This window comes from Elephas maximus, chromosome 1 (assembly GCF_024166365.1).
Source record: "Elephas maximus indicus isolate mEleMax1 chromosome 1, mEleMax1 primary haplotype, whole genome shotgun sequence".
NCBI lineage: Eukaryota > Metazoa > Chordata > Mammalia > Proboscidea > Elephantidae > Elephas > Elephas maximus.
This window is the reverse complement of record NC_064819.1, coordinates 71873893-71892014: the sequence shown is the minus strand read 5'-3', so window position 1 is coordinate 71892014 and position 18122 is coordinate 71873893. Positions and strand designations below refer to the sequence as shown.

General features: G+C 38.0%; 1 protein-coding gene across 7 annotated transcripts in view; it reads left to right on the top strand.

The window, feature by feature from the left end:
* Positions 1-12646, top strand: part of LOC126076526 (cytidine monophosphate-N-acetylneuraminic acid hydroxylase) — a 509905-nt gene extending 497259 nt beyond the window's left edge. For all 7 annotated transcript variants that reach the window (XM_049885113.1, XM_049885103.1, XM_049885123.1 and 4 more), the window contains 3 exons: positions 5749-5864; positions 8840-8936; positions 11484-12646. In XM_049885113.1, coding sequence (XP_049741070.1) covers positions 5749-5864; positions 8840-8915 — 192 coding nt within the window. In that variant the 3' untranslated portion in view covers positions 8916-8936; positions 11484-12646. The remainder of the gene's footprint in view (positions 1-5748; positions 5865-8839; positions 8937-11483) is intronic.
* The last annotated feature ends 5476 nt before the right edge of the window (positions 12647-18122 follow it).

The window sequence follows — 18122 nt, the reverse complement described above, 5'->3', positions numbered from 1 at the left end:
TCAATGAGCAATATCATGATAAATGGAGAAAAGACTGAAGTTGTCAAGGATTTCTTTTTACTTGGATCCACCATCAACATCCATGGAAGCAGCAGTCAAGAAACCAAATGATGTATTACCTTGGCCAAATCTACTGCAAAAGAATTCATTAAAATCTTAAAGAGCAAAGATGTCACTTTGATGACTAAGGTGCACCTGAACAAAGCTATGGTCTTTTTAATTGCCTCTTATAAGTGTGAAAGCTGGACAATGAAAAAGGGAGACAAGTAGAACTGATGCATTTGAATTATGGTGTTGGCAAAGAATATTGAATATACCATGGACTGTCAGAAATTGAACACATCTGTTTTGGAAGAAGTGCAGCCAGAATTCTCCTTGGAAGTGAGAATGATGAGACTTCATCTTGCTTACTTTGGACACGTTATAAGGAGGGACCAATTCCTGGAGAAGAACATCATGCTTGGTAAAGTAGAGGGTCAGCGAAAAAGAAGAAGACCCTCAATGAGATGGATTGACATAGTGGCTGCAACAATAGTTCAAACATACCTACTATTGTGAGAGTGACACAGGATTGGGCCAAGTTTTTTCTGTTATACCTGGGATCTCTATGAGTCAGAACCAACTTGATGGCACCTAACAACAACAGCAACAATGAACCAATATGGCACCATTATTGTTAACTGAAGTCCATCCTTGTTTCTTTTCAAGCCTGTCATGAAGATTGGTTTTTATCTACCTGCTTTCAAACACCTGATCAGCATAAGCTATTATGAGGCCTGAGAGCCTTGGTCTCTACCTTCCTTTCCCTTTTCTCCAATGACGTCTCCTTCCCCGAGTGAACCCAATGGGTGTCTCTATAAAAGCAGTTAATCAACATAAATCAATGCATATTTTGTTGAGCTCCAATTTTGAAAAAAAAAAAAATCCAGTAACTGGATAGTATAAAGGAAAGAGCTAGATCTTTGGAGACAGCTTCACTATTGGTGCCCCAGCCCTGCAACTTACTGATTCTGAGTCTTTGACGAAGTTACTTAACCAGCCTGAGCCTTGGTTTTTTTTCTCCCCCCTTCTATAGGGCTTATTCTCACTTTATCAGGTGGATATGAGGGCCAAATGACATAATTTATGTAAATAAGCATTATAATTAAATGCTATATAAATGTAAGAATAATTAGGTAAGTTAGGAGTATATACAAATTAATTAGATCCCCAAATCTAGCCAATCGCCACAACAATGTTGAGATCACCAAGTCTGTCCTTAAGAATCTTATTGCTTGTGTGATACCCTAATTGTAAAGGTTTAAATGTACTTTCTTATAATAGATGTGTTCTTAAACTATATTTTTATAAATTGACTTGTATTTTTAAGTTCAGTAAAGTATTTGTTATTGAAGAGAATCCTACATTAAAACTTCAGTAAAACCAATAACCTGCTACCTGATTTGTGGGTCTTAAAAAATTGGGTTTTCACATGTAGGCAAACCCTGTGTGAAGCACCCATACAGGTGATAAACACATTTACACCCATTTTGAACAAAATGAATCTATATTTTTGCTTTATTTTATGAACATATAGCTTGTCTAGGTAAAGCACAGGTTTAAACACTACAAATTTTAAGTCATTTAATCCTCTTAACAACCTTGTAAATAGGAATTGTTATATTCCCCATTTTATAGATGACGGAACTGTTATAATGAAAAGTTAAATAACTTGCCCAAAGCTGTACAGCTAGTAAATAGTGGCACAGGGGTTTGAACTCAAGAATTCTAGCTCCAAAGCCTATGCCTTTAGTCACTGTGTTGCCTCTCAAACCTGAATTTACAAAATCTGTAAATTAAGAGGAGTCTAAGATGTCTGTTAGCCTTAAAGGAGACACATCTTTAAAAAAAAAACGAGCTCTCAGAGTTCATTTAAAATATTTAATTTGAAAAAAAAAAAAACACTTTTCATATGCACCTGTTAGATAAATCAAGCAACAGCCCTGTTGTAGATTTAAGTACCAAAAACAAACAAACCAGTTGCTGTCAAGGCAATTCTGACTCATGGCAGCCCCATGTATGTGTGTATCAGAGTAGAACTGTGCTTCATAGGATTTTCGAGGGCTGATTTTTTTCGAAGTAGATCACCAGGCCTTTCTTCCAAGTTGACTCCGATTGGACTTGAATTTCCAACCCTTCAGTTAGCCACCAAGCACATTAGCCATCTACGCCACCCCAGGGACTCCAGATTTAAGTACACTGTGGAGCAAATCATCCCATCTGTCACACCCATGGTCGTCTGTGATGTGTGTCTCAGTATTTTTACTTCCCAGGATTTTAATGAGATTTCTATATGTTGGGGTTTGCATAAAGAAAACTAAAACCCTCTCTTCTTGTTACCTGGAGCCCTCTCATACTGCCTTCCTTTTTTTTGTTGTTGTTGTTAACATTACTTGTCTTCAAGCTCACAATTTAACTTTCTATTACATCAATTCTGCATCTCTTCTAGACACCCGGTCCCTGTAGCTCTCCATCTTTCTGCTCTGATCTGAATAGACTCCTCGCTAGGTCACCTGCTAATCTGTCACCTGGAATATCCCTTCATGCTTCCCAGACCCCACCTGTGCTCTTCCATTTCTACTTTACTCCTTTGTGAGACTTCTTCCTTAAGTAACTTCCTCAGACAGGGTCCATGGGAGTTAGACATTGAGTACTTTCCTGCCTCATGTTGCATGATAGTTTGAGTATATTATTCTGGGTGGCTAATCCTTTTCCTTAGATACTTGAGAGCATTGCTACTTTGGCTTCCAGTTTTATGCAATATTGCTCATAAGAAACTGATGCTGAACTGCTCCTTCTTCCTCTGTAGATGACTAAGAATTAAGGGCTTACTCCACACTTCCCAATTAGAAGAGTTTTAGAAACCAATTTAAGATTCTATGCACATACGTATAGTTTGTTAGCCACTGGGCTTTTCTTGACAACAGGGGTTACGGTTGAAATGCTCACCCCGGCCCAAGGCAGATCTTGTAAATAGGTGGAGCTGGGTGGGGACTGTGTCAAGTGGAAAGCAAATGCCAGTTGGAAGGGGGCAGCCCCTACTCAGCTTCAGCTGATCTTCTGAATATTTGGGGGGAATTTAGAAATCTGAATTTTCATGTGCAATACCCAGGTTTATGAATATAGAAAGCTAATTCAATTTTTAGAAAGGATTGTGTTGTTCTTAGCTGCCATCAAGTCTTCTCTGACTGATGGTGACCTGAAGTACAGTAGAACAAAATGTTGCCTGGTCCTCCTGTGTCATCCTCACAATTGCCAGCATGTTCAAGTCCATTGTTTTGACTATTGTGCCAATCTGTCTTACCAAGGGCCTCTCTGGCCCTCTACATTTCACCAAACCTAATGTTCTCCCCTAGCAATTGATCCTACCTGTTGGCACGTCAACCAAGTGAGTTGGACAATGTTCTGTTGTGATCCATAGGGTTTTCTGGCTAATTTTTGGAAGCAGATCACCAGGCCTTTCTTCCTAGTCTTAGTCTGGAAGCTCTGCTGAAACCCGTCCACCATGAGTGACACTGCTGGTGTTTGAAATACTGGTGACATAACTTCCAACATACTAGCAAGGTACCAGCCACCACAGTACAACAAACCAACAGACAGGTGATGGATAAAGAACTTAGGGTATATGAAACAGACCTAAAGGCTGTATTTGGTCCAGGAATCACCAGTTTGCTTTAAGCTTTGAAGGTGAAGAGGCAGCTATAAGGCTGGGGGACCCCTAGATGGCAAAATGTGGAGGCACTTGGTCTGTGATACCCCAAATATACTACTTTCCCAAGTTCTCTCCCCCACATAAATTTTGTTCATTCAGAGATCTGTGTGAATGCATTTGTCCAGGGAGCTGTGAAGAGGGATAAGGAAGGGGCCCACTATGTCATATGCATGCCCTTGTGCTTGTGTTTGCCTGCTGTCCTCCATGATACCTTGCTCTCCTCCCTCCATATCTGAGTGCTGCCTCTGCCCTGCTTCTTTGCTTGGTATTTATCCATCTGCCTTCCAGGTTCTCACAATTAGTTGAAATTTCCTGCCCACCAACAATTCTCTTCATTTTTTTTCATCGTGGCAGTTTATGCCTCTGTGATTGCTTTATCAATATCTTAGTTTGATCTTGAAGCATTGAGAAGACATGTTATGCGTGTGATCTACCCATCATTCTGAACCAGAGGGCCTCCTCTCAGTTTTAATGACACTGTCCCCTTGTTTGTCCTCACTTCCTGACTATTCTGCATTCTTCAGGGGCCTTTCTTTCTCCAGTCATCGCTTAACTGTATTGGTTTCTCCCAGGACTCTGTCCTCAACCCACTCTTCTCACATCTCTTCCTGGGTGAACTCATCTGCTAAGACCACTTCTTTGCTAATGATTCCAAAATCCATAATCCAGCCCAGACCTCTCTCTGGCTCCCTCCAACACTGCCATGCATCTAATTCAATGCTTGACATCTCATCTTCAACCTGTTCAGAATCTAACTCATCATCTTCCTTCTCTAAGACTGCTCCTTCTCCTTCGCTACCTTGATTGTTGACCCTGTCATTCCCCAGTCAGTTAAGTTAGAAACAAGGTAATAATCTTTGACTGATCTCATTACCTCATCCCCAGGTATAATCAGTTACCAAGATCTTCACATTTTACACCCTAAATATTTCCCAAATCTGTCCCCAATTCTCCATGTGCTCCTCTCCAGATTGAAAGGTCAAGAAAGGCTATTCCTCTTCACTGTGAGGAGTAGGTCTTGAGATTGCATACTAGCTGGGCATTTCTCAGCCCATCCAAGTTGTGCAATCATGATCCTAAATCCCTATTGACAAAGGGCTAGATCCTCTGACTTTTGCTTGTAATCTCAGTCCACAATGGACATAATTGCTTCATTGAAAAGGTACAGGAAAAGGAAATACACCTAAAATGCTAATCTAGTCATTCTGTTTCATTTAATAGCATGTCATTTATGAAAACTTGCCTCTACCAGTATTAGCATAGTAGTTGCCAGAAAAAAAACAAACCACCACAACAATAACAACAACAAAAAATACGATGCAATATACTGAAAAAGCTCCTGGTAAACTTTAACATTGGTACTGATAAATTCTTAAAACTACATGCAATCTCAGGAAAACTTTGCATGCTACTTCATGCTCTTCATATAAATTATTTCATTTTTTTTCTCACAATAATCCTGCAATAGAGGAAACAAAGGCTTAGCAAGGTTAAGTTCCCATAATTAGTAAGAACCCAGCTGGGACTCAAAATCATTTCTGCTTGTCTCCAAGTCCTGTGCTCCTTTGACTCTTCAGCAGCTTCAGCTTCAGAAATTGGGATTCCTTAAGGGTGAGTCTTGGCCAACAGATCTGAATTAACCCTGCTCTGCTATGAGGAAAGCTCTATTATCATCTTCATTTTATAGATGAGAAAACGGAGGCCCAAAAGGGTTACCAAGATTACACGCTAGAACCTGGATTTGAGCACTGCAGTCTGACCCCAGGGTCTGTGTTCTCAGTCACCACATTCCGTCAGCTCTTGATCCATCTTCTGTTTTCCTCCCCTTATTTTCTGCTGCACTGTAGTTCCTGTGTTTTCCTTCAGTCTGTGATGCCTGACTCCTTGACACCCCATTTTTCCGCCATTGAGGGCAGCTACTTCTCCCAGGGACACAAGGGATGTGATACTCTCTGCTCTCTGGGCCGTCCCTGCATGTTGCTCTGCATCTGTTTCAGATTCGGAGCCGAGTCGATGTCATGAGACATGTGGTGAAGAACGGTCTCCTCTGGGATGACTTGTATATAGGATTCCAGACCCGACTCCAGCGGGATCCTGACATATACCATCATCTGTAAGTCTGAAAGCCCCTGTGACACCCTAGGCCAGTCCAGAGGATGCCATGGACAGATGGATACGCAGCATCAGTGACTGCCTATATACCCCCAAGTTCTGACGGATACGTGGCATTTCCCCATTAGAGCATCATTCCTTTGTTAGCCTTTTAAAAAGAAAATCCCATTAGAAAAGTATAACAATTTAAAGAGTTATCATTTATACATTCAAATGAATGTGTTTCCCATCTGTCTTAGTCATCTAGTGCTGCTGTAACAGAAATACCACAAGTGGATGGCTTTAACAAAGAGAAGTTTATTCTCTCACAGACTAGCGGGCTACAAGTCCAAATTCAGGGCACCAGCTCCAGGGGAAGGCTTTCTCTCTCTATTGGCTCTGGAGGAAGGTCCTTGTCATCAGTCTTCCCTTGGTCTGGGAGCATCTCAGCGTAGGAACCTCAGGTCCAAAGAATGTGCTCTGCTCCTGGCGCTGCTTTCTTGGTGGTATGAGGTCCCCCTGTCTCTCTGCTCATTTCTCTCTTTTATATTTCAAAAGAGATTAGCTTAAGATTTTGTCTAATCTTGTAGATCTTGCCACTAATCCATCTCATTACATCATAGTGATAGGATTTATAACACATAGGGAAATCACATCAGGTGATAAAATGGTGGACAATCATACAATACTGAGAATCATGACCTAGCCAAGTTGATAGATATTTTTGGGAGACAAGTCAATCCATGACACCATCCTTTCTGGGAGTGGTTTTTGGTATAGGAAAATGAGGGACATTACAGAAGGGACAGATGTGGTTTGCCAAGATGAGAATGAAGAGAGGGTAAGTATGTATGTGGCAAGAACATGGTCATGGAAGACAATCATCTCCCATATCACGTGTCCGTCTGTGCTTAACTCTGAGCATGAATTTGGTGGGCTAATTGGTTTATGGGAAGGCCCCTCTGGGTTCTTGACTGCCTACGCTTTAAAACTGTTTAAGTCTTTCAGTGGAAAACTGCATGTCTTAAAGATTACATTTGGAATATTTGTGTGGAAAACTCAGAAAGACTTATTTGTCATTTTTATACTGCAGAATAATTACCAAGGGAGAGAGTACTTTCTTTTCATTACCAGTGATTCTCTGAAAATACAGGAAATTTAAGCTTAAAAATTCCCGTCTTTTAAAATTTATAAGCAACTCTCACTCTTTAGCTTCTACCTTGAGTTTTCAAGCACAGGCATTTATTTAAAAAAAAATTTTTTAAATGAACTTATTTGCTTTTAAGTGTCTTTAAATTATAAAAGGTGCTAGCAATGTAGCAACGTATAGACTGAAAAGTAAAAGTCAGTACGTACCCCTATCCGGCACCTCCCAGTAAGCTGTTTCCTGTTCTTCCTTTCCCACTTTCCAGGATAACCCCTGATAACAATTCAGTGTGTGTCCTCCCAGATCTGTTTCTCTCAATATATTTCCTGTCCATAAAATGTCCAGAGAGTTGTGGAAGGAGAAGTATTATTGTTACTGTTGGTTTTTAATGCAATCCCAGTACACATGTTCTGCAACTTGCATTTCTTACTCACGGATATATTTTCTTTCTCTCTCTCTCTCATCATTGTATTTTGAGTATCTCTCCATGCTGGGACACACAGGTCAACCTCAGACCTTTTAATGCACGTATAGCATACAAAAAACCAAACCCACTGCCGTCAAGTTGATTCCGACTCATAGCAACCCTATAGGACAGAGTAGAACTGCCCCATAGAGTTTCCAAGGAACGCCTAGCGGATTTGAACTGCCGACCTCTTGGTTAGCAGCTGTAGCACTTAACCACTACGCCAGCAGGGCATAAAAACCTTTTAATGTGCAACTGTACATATACCTAGCTTCTTGTTCTGGAAAGAAAGGAATGTGGCAGGTTTTGGGAGAAGGGGACTCTGGAGATTCCTTTTCCTAAGAGCTTACTTCCATCCTGGAAACTTCTCAGATATGGATGTTAAAGGTTATTTTGTCATATTGGGTCTTGATAACAAAGGTCATCCCTTTCAGAGGATCCAACAATGAATCTTGGGAAACAGGCAGCCCCGTTTATCTGTTTCTTCTAAAATGGGATTTATGAGTTGATTAAACATTTTCTGGTTGCAAGAATAATACAAATCCACTGTAGAAATTTTGAGAAAATATTTTTTAAAAATTGCAATAAATAAATAAATAAACCACAAATAATCCCATCAACCAGAGAGAACAATTTATGTTTTAATGCCTAGTTAATCTTTCTCTGTTTACAGACATAAACACCTTTATACTTTTTAAAAAATGAGATAATACTGTATGTATTTTTGTACCTATGTGTTTATTGAACAATATATTGGAGCTATTTTCCACATTACTATATAATTTTTCTACATCATCATTTTTAATGGCTGTCTACCTTGACAACGTATAAGTATATCCATATTTTATTTAACCAGTCCTTGAACGGCCTTCATTTTCTAACTTTTCACTATTCAAAACAATGATCTGGTTAATCGACACGTAACTGTGGCTTCCTAAGGAAATTCATAGTGATTTCCCTAGGATAAATTCTTCAGAGCGGCACTGCTGGGTCTAACACATCCAGGGTATTTAGGCTTTTGATGCAGTCTGCCAGATCGTTCTTCAGGAAGCCAGTTTACCCTCTCATAAATAAAGCAGTCAGGAGCTATTTGCCTGCACCTTCACCAACACTACATCCTCGTACTTTTTTGTACAGTATATAAATCTAGATTTTCACATATGAGGATGTCTTAGAGCGAGGCACATTAAACTAAAATAAGACACAGTTGTCATGCTTTAAGGGAATATGTCCAACACACTGAAAACGCAAAGTAAGCAAACAGCTGAACACACAGAAATGCTATTTCTGAGGAAAGCTGAGTGCCAGGCACCAAACAGATTTCGGCAAAACAACAAGTACGGAAGTTTCAAGATCATATTTCCCTGTGTAATCTCTCTGACAGGTTTTGGAACCATTTTCAAATAAAACTCCCCCTCACACCACCCAACTGGGGGTCCTTCCTGAAGCACTGTGGGTAGAGCAGACCTACGATCTCACAGGTAAGGCATTCTGTATGTCTGGGATACACCAGTACCACGTGTCCATGATGTTTTATTTGGCACCTAAATTAAGCAGGCGCTGTGTTTGTCAGAAAACCTGACTTTTAGAACAATGAGAGAAGCTAACGTTACAAGAAAAGTCCCTGAGCAGTGCAGATGGTTAACACACTTGGCTTCTAACTGAAAGATTAGATGTTGGAGTCCACCCAGAGGCTCCTTGGAAGAAAGGACTAGAGATCTACTTCCAAATAATGAGCCATTAAAAACCCTATGGAGCATAGTTTACTCTGACACGCACGGGATCTCTGTGAGTCGGAATCAACTCGACAGCAACTGGTTAACATTACAAGAACATTCAAGTTTAAAAACAAGTAAATAAAATGAATGAAGAGTGTGTTCCGCCCAAAGACTATTGACTCTTTGGTCTCACTGAGATGAACATACAGCCAATTTATCAAACAAAATAAAAATTATCTCAGGCTGTCAGTGATGTGTTCAGAGCTAAATCCTGAGCACATGAGGAAAAGTAGCAACAAAACTGAAGGGAGAAAAACGAACACAGAGAGAGTAATATGGAAAACATCACCTTACCATTTCTAATCGTCCTCTATCTACTTTGGGCTGATGGAGATCAGTTTATCAGGCACAGATCTGATCTCACATTTCCTCCGAGAGCTGGGGATGTGATTTTATTAACTGAGTTACAAAACCTATTTGCATATATTTATAATTGGAAGAACCATATACTATTACTACCACCCGGAAAAAAAAAAACCCGTTGCCGTTGAGTTGATTCCGACTCATAGCAACCCAATAGCACAGAGTAGAGCTGCCCCATAGTGTTTCCAAGGAGCTGCTGGTGCATTTGAACTGCTTACCTTTTGGTTAGCAGCCAGACTCTTAACCACTGTGACACCAGGGCTCCACTATTAATACAAAGGTAATAAATTCCTTGATTCATGCATTCAGCTATTTATTTATGCATTCATTTATTTATTCCACAAACAACTGTCCCGTCATGTTGTATTGTAACAGTCTATTAGTTGTCTCTCCCAGTAGAATCTGAGTTTCTTCAAAGTAGAGATTGTTGCCTCTGTATCCCTAGCACTTAGCGCACTGCCTAGCATACACACAGTTTTATTCAAAACAGGCATTCAAAGAAGGAACAAAGGAATTTCTGTCTCCCATCATCGGTGTGACTTGCCTCTTAAAAAAACCTTCAATGTCCTTGCCAGTAAAATTTAGGGGTCAAATTAGAATATGTTCAACATTCTTTTCAGTTGTAAAGTTCTTTGTTCCATACCCTAGACTAGCCTAAGGCATTGGGCAGGCACTTCTAAGTTATGATTACAGGCTAGCAGGGAGGATACACATACACCTATATTACAAGTCAGACTCTAATAAGCACTGTATTTGCTGTACAAACTAAGTGTTGGGAATACTGAGAGGAAAGGGATTGCACCTGACGTTTTGATATGACCAGGGAGAGTATTGAAGAGGAGGTAGTATTTTGGGAGAGAGAGAGGGGCTCGAAGATTGGGTAAAGCCTTTAAAAAGCAAAACTAGAGGGGAGAGATGGTAGAAAGAATATTCCAGACAGAAAGAACAGGTGAAATGAAAACTTAGAGAAATGCAAGGTGAATTTGAGCAATGGCAAGTCCTCCTAGTGTGACAGAGAGGTAAAGGAAACTGGAAAAGGGGCATGAGTAGGGTCTTGGGGAATAAGTAGGCTCAAGAGGGTTCAATGAGGATGCTAAGCAGTTTCTGTCATGAAAAAACAGGAGGTTTGAAAGATAAGGAGGCAGCAGATAAAGAGAGCTCCAAGTTCAAGGTCTTAGGGATGTAGCAGTTCAAAAAGAAAGTAGGTTAAAAGTGCTTCTGGTACTACTGGGTGAATGAATGGAGGTAATGGAAATCAGGAGGTCAATGTATACATTTTGAATTTGCCTTATCAAGGAGACAATAAAATATAGTGGTCAACATCTCTGACTTGAAATCCAACCTCATACATTAGAATCGTGTGACTTTGGGCAAATTACTAAATCTCCATGTGTCTCGGACATCAATCCGTAAAATGAATATAATAATGGCACCTCCCTCACAGGGTTGTGTCCTATGTGTAAGGCACGGCTAGAAGAGTGACTGGCATGCAGAAAGTGAACAATAAATGCCAACTTTATCAACCTCATGAAAGAAACAGGAGCATCATGGTGACCATAGACAGTCACTTGATAAATCAGTAAGAAGTTGAGAGGAGAGTCATATTTTTTATTCACATGCTGGTTTTAGAGTCTCACTCATCTTAAAGTATCATAGGCTATATACCTTGAACTAAAGACTAAGAACAAAAATTCATCCAATGCAATAAAAAAATGAAAAGCTATTAACGCTGTGTTGGTTAGGGTTCTGCACCATTTTTTTTTTTTAATATGGCTAAATTATGCATGTGTAAAGTGAATCAGCAAATGTTGTTACATATATTTTTACAACAATAAAAAAAGTTATTCATACCTATTAATTCATACAATTAATACATTTAATTCACAGGGTCGCCAAGCAACATGAGAAATTGAAGAATTTATTGATGTTACATCTTGAATGCGAGAAGCTTATACCAAAAAAAAGGAGACTATAATTTATTGACATCAATTAATAATCACATGTTGCATGTCTTAGTTATCTAGTGCTGCTATAATGAAAATACCAGAAGTGGATAGCTTTAACAAACAGAAATTTATTTCCTCATAGTTTAGGAGGCTAGAAGTCTGAATTCAGAGCACCAGCTCTAGCAGAAGGCTTTCTCTGTCTGTGGACTCTGAGGGAAGGTCCTTGTCTCTTCAGCTTCTGCTTCCTGGTCCCTTGATTATCTCCATGTGTCTTAGCATCTATCTTATCCTACCTCTCTCTCTGCTGACTTGTTTAGTCTCTTTTATATCTCAAAAAAGATTGACTCAAGATACACTCTACACTAATCCTGCCTCATTAACATAACAAAGACAACCCATTCCCAAATGGGATTGAGGTAACTACAGCCATAGAGGTTAGGATTTATAACACATATTTTTGGCATTTGCAATTGAACCCATCACACTGCATTTGTGCAATTTTTGTATATCTCATGTTTGTGGATCACTAAATACCCAGATTCATAAATATTTCGCTAATGCCATCCACAATTTTCCATACAAAGAACCCATAAGCCCAATAGGAACACATTGCCTATGAAAAACAAAGCATAACAGGAGATGATGTGAATTCAAGCACAGAAGAAACAGAACAGGAGGAGAAATAACTTCCAAAAAGATAATGAAGAAAAAGGAAAGGAGTGAGAGACCTGAAGCTAGGTTAGAAGAGTGGGAAGAGGAGAAATAGATAAATGATGGACGAGAAGAAGAAAATAGGAAGAAGAAAAAATCAAGATGGCATTTGAAAAGAAGCAGAGAATATAAAAATAGACCTTTTATTCCTTAATAGATTGATTCCCCAAATGGAGTCTATGAAGATGGTTGAGTAGGAAGTGTTCATGGGCTATTTTCAATTTTTCAGAAAAAAAAAAAAAAAAGCCGTGCTGAAATCATGTATTCATCAAAACAAGGCTACAGAGGCTGCCTGAAAGATCCAATTTTACTGGATAAGTGAAATTATGTTGGTCCAGTGACAAAATTTGTTATTTAATGCAGCTCATAAATTCTAACAATTAGGTAGAGTTCGATTCATAGAAGATATGAACACTAATTATAACATAATATGATGAGTTTGGTAGATATAAATATCTCAAAATCAATAGATGGAACAAAAACAAAGATTTTCAACCTCACTGTGAGAAAAATCAGGAACCCATCTTCTGAACATTAAAAAACATTGTTTCAATGGTAAAATAGACAAATATTTACTCATTTCTGCTAATATTTGTAGTTACCAACATTCAGATGATTGTTTCAGAGACACAAAAAATTATTTCTAGGAAAAAGTGATTGTTAACCTGTCTTACATGTTGATTTTTCCAACACACACACCCTCCACTGATCCCAACATCAAAATCTATTTTCTGATTACATATACCACCTCTTTAATTGCGAATAAGAGGCACAACCTCTCAGGGTAGAATTTGTCTCCATAAGTCTCTGAATTAACATTTGGTAATAGAACTGTTGATTATCTGCTTCTCATTAAAACCAATGATGTTCGATTATTCTTGTTCACTCACAACATGCATAACAGAAATACTTGAAAATCAGGGCTTATATAGTATAATGTATAATATCTTGTAATTATTCATTTATCATTGGAAAATAAATGTAATATATATCAATAAAATGTAAAAATGTATATGATGAGCAAATAAAAGATTTACGAATATGAAAATTTTTTTTTCTTCACCAAGCTCATCTTTATTCTCATGCTATCTTTCTAGTTCTCCCCTTCTGGTATCCTGGCTCCAACAATTCCTTGACCTCCAGTCCATTGACCCTACCTCTGCCCCTCATGTCCTTAGTTCCCTTCCTACTCAGCTTGCTGTTGTTGTTGTCATTAGCTACCATTGAGTTGGCCCTGACTCATGGTGACCCCATGTACAATGGAACAAAACACTGCCTGGTCCTGAACCATTCCCCTGATTGATTACAGATCATTTGGACTGTTGTGATCCATAGGGTTTTCCTTGGATGATTTTCATAATTAGATCACCAGGACTTTTTTTCTAGTCCATCTTAGTCTGGAAGCTCCACTCAAACTTTTTGAGCATTGTAGCAATACGAGAGCCTCCATCGACAGAAGAATGGTGGCCACGCATGAGGTGCATTAGCTGAGAATTAAGCCCCAACCTCCTGCATGAAAGGAGAGAATTTTACCACTGAACCACCAATGCCTCAATATAAGCACATTAACTATTCTTCTTTGAGTTAATCTTTGACAGGTTGTTGCAGCCTTAAGATAACACTATTATTTCAACTGGTAATTATTTTAATAAAAATTTATTTTAGATACATAGGTAAGCAGTGAAAACACTTAGATATGTAATATAAATGTTATCAAGAATTGTACAAGGTCTGAATAAAGAAAACAACGAAATTTTGCCAAAGAAGGTAAAAGAAGATCAGAATAAGTGGGGAGACATATAATGCTCCTGGATGGAAATATTCCATGTTGGGCCAATTTCTACATTCAGTGAAATCTCAATAATAATCTAAAATTCATAAAGAGCTACTATAAGTAAATAAGAAAAAGATAAACAATGAAATTCAAAAATTGGCAAGAGATATGAATAGGAAATTCTCTAAAGAGGAAATGTAAATGACCAATGAATAAATGCAAAGAAGCTTAAATTCATGAATATGCCAAGATAAATGTATAAGAGGAGTCATTTGCAGAATTATCATTTTAAAAATTAAACAAGTATCTATCAGTTAAGAAATAATAAAATATATTACAGTAAATCACATTATATAATGCTTAGAAACAATTAGGTAGCTCTGTATTTACTGATCTAGAAAGATCCATAATGCATCATTTTGAAAGAATCAAGCTGCAAAGAAAACAATACAATGTTATTAGTTTTATGTTATAATATTATATATAATAGTGGGTACATGTGTACCTGTGTGTGTAAATTACTCAGTATACCAATTTATTAACAGGGAGCAAACAGGCTATGGGCAGGGAGGTGGTGAGGTCCTCCACTTATTACTTTATGTACTTCTGCATTATTTAGAAGTATTACAAACAGAAGCATTGCTGTACTGGTTGTGTAATTAGAAAAACAAAGATATTAACATACATAATATTGTGGGCTCTGTAACGCCACCGTTCTAACGCAGCTTTAATATTTTTAGTATTCTTTTCCAGCTTTATTAAATATCTCTTTTCTAAAATATGTTTGAAGTTTTCTTAGGCATGCATTTTTCATATTGCTGCATGTTAAAATAACTTTGTCTCTATAATATTCCATATTCTGAGTGAACCATAACTTTAACTTTTCAGTTGTTGAACATTTTGCTTCTATTCTAAACAATCTTATGAAGAATTTCAGCCCTGAGAGTATGGCACCCAGGATACTCTTCCCTCCTGAGGGTCACCCTTCAGCCAAAGATTAGACAGGCCCATAAAACAAAATAAGACTAAATGGGCACACCAGCCCAAGGCAAGGACAAGAAGGAAGGAGGGACAGCAAGGTTGGTAACAGGGAACCCAAGGTCAGGAAGGGGAGAGTGTTGATATATTTTGGGGTTCGAAACCAATGTCACAAAACAGTGTGTATTGATTGCTTGATGAGAAATTACTTTGCTTAGAAAACCTTCATCTAATACACAATTTAAAAAGAAAAAAAAAGGTAGCAGACACAGAAGTCACTGATTTAAGTGGTCTGGATGGTTGGCCAAGGAATCTGTGTAATTTTAAATGCTTCCTCCTTAGATGATTCCAATGCAGCTACATGTGAGACTATCTCTGTTTGAAGCAATTAACCAACTCTTAATCATTAGAGCAGCAGTTTTCTACCCTGACTGCATAATGGAATCACCTGGAGAATTTTAACACTGTTGATACCTGGGTCCTGGGCCTGATCTGTAGCCTGGGCATCTGATATTTAAAAAGTCCCTGGGTGCTTCTGATGTGCAGCCAGGGCTGAGAACCCCAGACTTAAAACAGCTCTCTGATTATCCACATTATACAGATGAAGAAACAACACCAATAAGAAATATATATATATACACACACACATATATACACATTATTTATTTTCATGTTTTTGGACTCTTTCAAATCTTGGCGTAAAATTCCCAAAGTTGGAGACAGGGAAAAGATGGTGGAGTAGTCAGACGCTTCTGGTGATCCCGCTCACAATAAGACCCGAAAAAAACAACTGAAATGATTATATGTATGACAAGCTAGGAGCCCTGAACATCAAAGGCAAAGATAGAATGGACTCCTAGGCTCATTTACCTGATAACTGCTCTAGCCATCTGGTGATAGGACATTAGAGCTTCAAAGGTGAAAGTAATCAAGCTAGCTCACTCTAGCAACCTATTTGGGCATATCAAAACAAAACAAAGCAAGAACCTAGGATACAGTAAAGAAACATAAAATAAACTAATACAATAACTTGTAGGTGGCTCAGATACAAGAGTCAATATCAAATTACATAAAGAAGCAGATCATGATCGCTTCAACAAGCTCTCAAAACAAAGAATCAGGGGATCTTCTAGATGAAGGTGCCTTCCTGGAAGTACCAAATGCAGAATACAAAAGATTAATATACAGAACTCTTCAAGACATCAGGAAGAAGATCAGGCAATACGCAGAACAAGCCAAGGAACACACAGATAAAGCAGTTGAAGAAATTGAAAAGACTATTCAAGAACATAATGAAAAATTTAATAAGCTGCAAGAATCCATAGAGAGACACCAATCAGAAATTCAGAAAATTAACAATAAAATTATAGAAGTAGACAACTCAATAGAAAGTCAGAGGAGCAGATTTGTGGAATTCGAAGGTGGAGTTACTGAGATTGAAGATAAAACACTTGGCACCAATATATTTGGAGAAAAATCAGATAAAAGAATTAAAAAAAATGAAGAAACTCTAAGAATCATGTGGGACTGTATCAAGAGAAATAACCTAAGAGTGATTGGAGTACCAGAACAGGGAGGTATAACAGAAAATACAGAGAGAATTGTTGAAGATTTATTGGCAGAAAATTTCCCTGATATCATGAAAGATGAGAAGATATCTATCCAAGATGCTCATCGAACTCCACATAAGGTAAATCTTAAAAGAAAGTCACCAAGACATAATCAAACTTGCCAAAACAAAGATAAAGAGAGAATTTTAAGAGCAGCTAGGGATAAATGAAAAGTCATCTACAAAAGAGAGCCAATAAGAATAAGCTCGGACTACTAGGAAGAAACCATCCAGGCAAGAAGGCAATAAAATGACTAATATAAAACACTGAAGGAAAAAAATTGCCAGCCAAGAATCATATATCCAGGAAAACTGTCTCTCAAATATGAAGGCGAAATTAGGACATTTCCAGACAAACAGAAGTTTAGGGAGTTCCGAAAAACCAAACCAAAACTACAAGAAATATTAAAGGGAGTTCTCTGGTTAGGAAATCAACAATATCCGATATCAACCCAAGAGTAGAACACTGGACAGAGCAATCAGATGCCAACCCAGATAGGAAAATCACAAAAATAAATCAAGATTAAAAAATGGTCAAAACTGGGAAAGAGCGATATCATTATGTAAATCAGACAACATTAAAACAATAAAGAGGGATAAAGAAACACAGTCATAGATCTTTCATATGGAGAAGAAGACAAGGCGATATAAAGAAATAAAAGTTAGGTTTAAACTTAGAAAAATAGGGGTAAATATTAAGGTAACCACAAAGGAGACTAACAATCCTACTCATCAAAATAAAATACAAGAAAAAAATAGAGACCCAGCAGAAACAAAATCAACAGCAACAAATAAGAGAAAAAGACAATACATAAATATAAACGACTCAGCACAAAAAATTAAGTGAAGAAAAGAAACTGTAAGCAACACACAAAAAAAGACATCAAAATGACAGCACTAAACTCATAAAAAGAAAAAAGATGCCTATCCATAATTATGCTGAATGTAAATGGACTAAATGCACCAATAAAGAGACAGAGAGTGGCAGACTGGGTAAAAAAAAAATGATCCATCTATATGCTGCCTACGAGAGACACACCTTAGACTTAGAGACACAAACAAACTAAAACTCAGAGGATGGAAAAAAACATATGATGTAAACAATAATCAAAAAAGAGCAGGAGTGGCAATATGAATTTCTGAAAAAATAGACTTTAAAGTTAAATCCACCACAAAGGATAAGGAAGGACACTATATAATGATTAAAAGGACAACATACCAGGAGGGTATAACCATATTAAATATTTATGCACCCAATGACAGGGCTGCAGGATACATAAAACAAACTCTATCAGCACTGAAAAGCGAGACTGACAGCTCCACAATTATAGTAGGAGACTTCAACACACCACTTTTGGTGAAGGAGAGAACATTCAGAAAGAAGCTCAATAGAGACACAGAAGATCTAAATGCCACAATCAACCAACTTGACCTCATAGACATATATAGAACACCCCACCCAACAGCAGCCAAGTATACTTTCTTTTCCAACGCACATGGAACATTCT